General features: G+C 48.1%; 1 protein-coding gene across 1 annotated transcript in view; it reads right to left on the reverse strand.

Moving 5' to 3' along the window:
• Positions 1–1,638: 1,638 nt before the first annotated feature.
• The window catches only part of SEPT5 (septin 5), an 11,617-nt gene continuing 9,468 nt past the window's right edge, over positions 1,639–3,787 (reverse strand). Inside the window, exons 10-11 of the mRNA XM_009997657.1 lie at positions 2,314–2,416; positions 1,639–1,981 (exon numbers count right to left, since the gene is read on the reverse strand). Coding sequence (XP_009995959.1) covers positions 1,925–1,981; positions 2,314–2,416 — 160 coding nt within the window. The 3' untranslated portion in view covers positions 1,639–1,924. The remainder of the gene's footprint in view (positions 1,982–2,313; positions 2,417–3,787) is intronic.

Consider the following 3,787-nt stretch of genomic DNA (forward strand, 5'->3'; position numbering starts at 1 on the left):
GCCAAATAACAGAAAGAATGAAAAAACAAAACAACCCACATTGTTGGACTAGGCTCTTGCCTAGCTTGCACATTTCTGCCAAGCGGCTTCCACCTCACTTTATCCTTCCACACTGTGCCAGGGTCTCTCTCCTGCCCCTACAGTCCATGTTTTGGCTAAGCAGAGGCTATGTACAGTAAGTAACTGGAACCAGCCAACATACTCACCACTAGTGAGCTCTGATCAGGGTTCTGAAGCCCCACAGGGGAATCAGACAACACAGCATTAACAACAGAATTTAAGGCCTGGCTACTCCTGGCCAACACTGTGCTTCCAACCCTGGGAGAGTCAGAGATGGAGAAGCAGATACAAAAGGGGGAAGGGGACAGAGGAACTGGGCCAAAAGCCAGAGGAGCAGAAGGGCCCAGCCCACAGCAGCACACCCTGGAGTTGAAGGGAAGAGCCAAGTGTCTCTCCCTCCAACAGCCCTGATTCCCTGTGAGTGTGGCAGTGTTGCTGCTGAGGCCTGCCCTGTCAGGCACATCACGTGTTGGGGCTCTGCTCTGTCTGGTCAAAAGTTAAAAATATCCAGGAACTAAGAACAGGACAGAAACTGCTGCCCAGAGAGTGCTCTTATCTCTGTCCAGCAGATCCACCAGCCTTCCCAGCGCTTGAGAGACAGGAAAAGAGAATAGAGGGGGGGAGAAGGGCTGAGTCCCAGGGAAAGGGCAGGGGAGCAAGTGCCAAGTCTGCTCAGCCCCACACAGTGACATTCTTGCACCTGCCACGCTGACCCAACTCCTGCCCAGACAGGTGGCCTGCAGATCACTGATACAAGCCTACAAAAACTGCCCCTTCCCTAGGAGAAGCTCAAAACCAGCAATGCACTTGTGGGACTAGAAAGCCTAGGGTAGGGAAAACCTCTGCCCAGGGTTCCTACACCCTTCAAAGCAGTCCCAGCCAAGCACTCCAGCTGCCATGGTGCTCTGAAAGAGAGCAGATGCTGGAGACACAATGCAGCTGGATGACTAGAGCTTAAACATGTGTGGGGAACAGTCTGATACCCTCACCCAGCTGCTGCAGGGCCCTGAGGTTCCTCTACCAACACCTCTGGCCTGGAATGGGAGGAAACCATAGCTAGAAAGGTGTTCACTCCCATCATCTCCTCCTTGCAGACAATAGTCAACAACTCATCCTCTCTGCCAGAAAAACATAGTTGAGAGCAGTAGAAGTAATTTTCTTCAAACTGACCTCAGTCCCTTTCCTGCTCAGTGCAAAGATCCTGGAGTTTCTTGACAGAAAAATCAAAACCAACCAACTAAACAATAAAACCTCAGAAAATTCCAAGCAAGAAACGAGAGAACTATCAGGACCCCTGAGCAGTTCAGTGCACAGAGAAACCCATGGCCCCAGCTCTCAGGGCCAGGGCTGAGCAGCACAGGTCAAACTCACAAGAGGGTATGGCTGCCTTTACAATGCTTGTGCTGGCCCCAGAGAAGGGGAACGGGGAGCACCTCAGTTGGGAGTAAACATTTACGTGCATTGACACAGAAACTCTTCAAGTTTGTACACCAGAGAAACCAAGACTTAAAATACCAAAGCATTCCCAATGAAGAGATTAGTACATGGGATAGGGAGATTTTTTTTTCTTTTTCTCTCTTTTTAGGATGCCTTAAGAGACTTGCCAGGTTATTTTCTTAAAAAAAAAAAAAATCATTAAAATATTAAAAAAGAAACACACATCAGTAAACTGTTAAGTGAACAGCCTCCTCCACAATCCAGCTGACCACAAAGCCAGCAATGCTGCTAATAAATTAGAGGGAGCGGGTACAGCTCTTGCCCACAAGTCTCTATACAACAGGAAACCTTTTCTAAACGTCCACAGCTCTTGCCAGGCCTCAGATGGTCACTGGGAGATTCCCTCTGCCCTCCAGGTACCTGCCTCTCACTGATCCTGCATCTGCTGCTGCATCTTCTGCAGCATCTCTTGCATCCGCCGTAACTGCATGAGACAGAGAAGAGAGAGTCAAAAGGGGTCTGCTGTGGCCAGGAGCTGGTGACCTGCACTGGGGCAGTCCCTCAAAACTGACAAAGGGAGCCCTCAGAGAGTATTAACTGCTGCCTGAGCACATGGGCTTGTCTATTTCCAGTGGAATAGAACCATGTTTCTCTGACAGCTGAAGCCACAGCTTTCATACCATCCTCCACACCAGGAGCCCATGATGGTGAGAGGCAGGAGTGGGAAGACACAGGACAGCCTCTGAGGCAATCCTGGAGAATCTCCTCAGATTCCAGCTCTCACACCAAGGATGCCCAAGAAGAAATGGGTCTCACCTCCTCATCCTTCATTTTGATCAGCTTCTCTGTCTCAGTGTCTGGTGTTGGGAGAGGCAGGATAGGAATTGGGCTTTCGATTCTATTGTCCTGAGTCAGCTTGCTAGAGAGATGGAGAGAAGGAAAAAATGCAGTCAGTAGTGTACAGACAATTTATCTTGTCACCTTTGGCTCATCTGTGCACATACCTACACACGTACATAGTATCAACACACACTATCAGCAACCACAAGGCACCACATACTCACCACAGTCCTTTTTTTCCATGAAGATAAAACCAGGTGAGCAGTTTAATCACTGCCAGTCTGATAAAAAAAGCCTTCCCTCATATTCAGGAGGTGGGAGACATAAAACACAACAGGCATAGCACAGCAACATTTTTATGAGGTCGGGGGGGGCACACACGTGCCAACAGGAGACAATAGCAGGAGCTGACTTGCTTCCCAAAGTCTGAGGAGATCTCTGCAGGTGAGGAGGGGGTGGTAATGGCCAAACACTTCTGAGCTGGAACTGGGAATTCAAGATGTCACTTGCAGGCGTTCACCACTTGGAGTCACCACTGGCTCATTATCAAGTCAATTCCAGCCCTAGAGCTTGGGATCTCCTCCCAAAATGTCTCTCTTGAGTAGGACTCTTATCCTACTGCAGAAATGGACATGCTCCGGTTTTATGAGACTTGTTCACTGGCAGGGAAGTAGCCATGGCATGAGAAACGGTACGAAACTTAAGCTTTTCTTAAGCTGAGCAATTGCTTTTACATTATGCTCTTCTTTTAATAGATATACAGCCTACCTAAATAGCAGCTGTGACACTTCTCACAGATCTCTAGTGCTTAACATAGCTATTTTGGGACTCTCTAGTCCCACTGTTGAAAAATACAGGCTTGCCTGCTATGCCAAAGTACTGAGATACACTGTGTGTGAACAAAATGTGCAAATTTGCACGTCTGCACACATGCAGGACTGACTGTTCCTTGGTGAAGTGCAGCCATTTCTGCTCTGCAACGTGGCAGCACGGAGCTAGGCAGCCAGTTCAGGCAGGAAGTGAAGGGGATGGTTTATAACAGATGAGCCAAGACTTGCTTAAACCTAAAATGTGCCACCAGTATTTCAGTCATGAAAGGAAGAAGGAAAAATTGAGATTTCTAATGAGCAGCCTGTGAGTGGTCTCCCTTCTATTTTCTGATCATTGTGACTAAAACCACAAAGACTCAAATGTCATGGGAAGACAATGCAGAGAAATCTTTGGAGATGTGTTAGGAGTCTTGCTAATTGCCTGGGCTCTGTCGTCTAAGAAACAGCAGCATCCCAAGGGGCATGCTGTCAATTGGACAGAACTGCAGACTGCCTTCCTTTTTGGCAATGTACACATCCACCAAAGATTGTTTATTCTGTTTCATTAGGCTGGATGTATTTCACCCCATGTTAAGAACAGCTCTTCAAAAGAGTATCCAGGCCTGTGTCCCAAGATCTGT

Source organism: Chaetura pelagica, unplaced genomic scaffold (assembly GCF_000747805.2).
Source record: "Chaetura pelagica isolate M959 unplaced genomic scaffold, ChaPel_1.0 scaffold45, whole genome shotgun sequence".
In the NCBI taxonomy this organism is placed as follows: Eukaryota; Metazoa; Chordata; class Aves; order Apodiformes; family Apodidae; genus Chaetura; species Chaetura pelagica.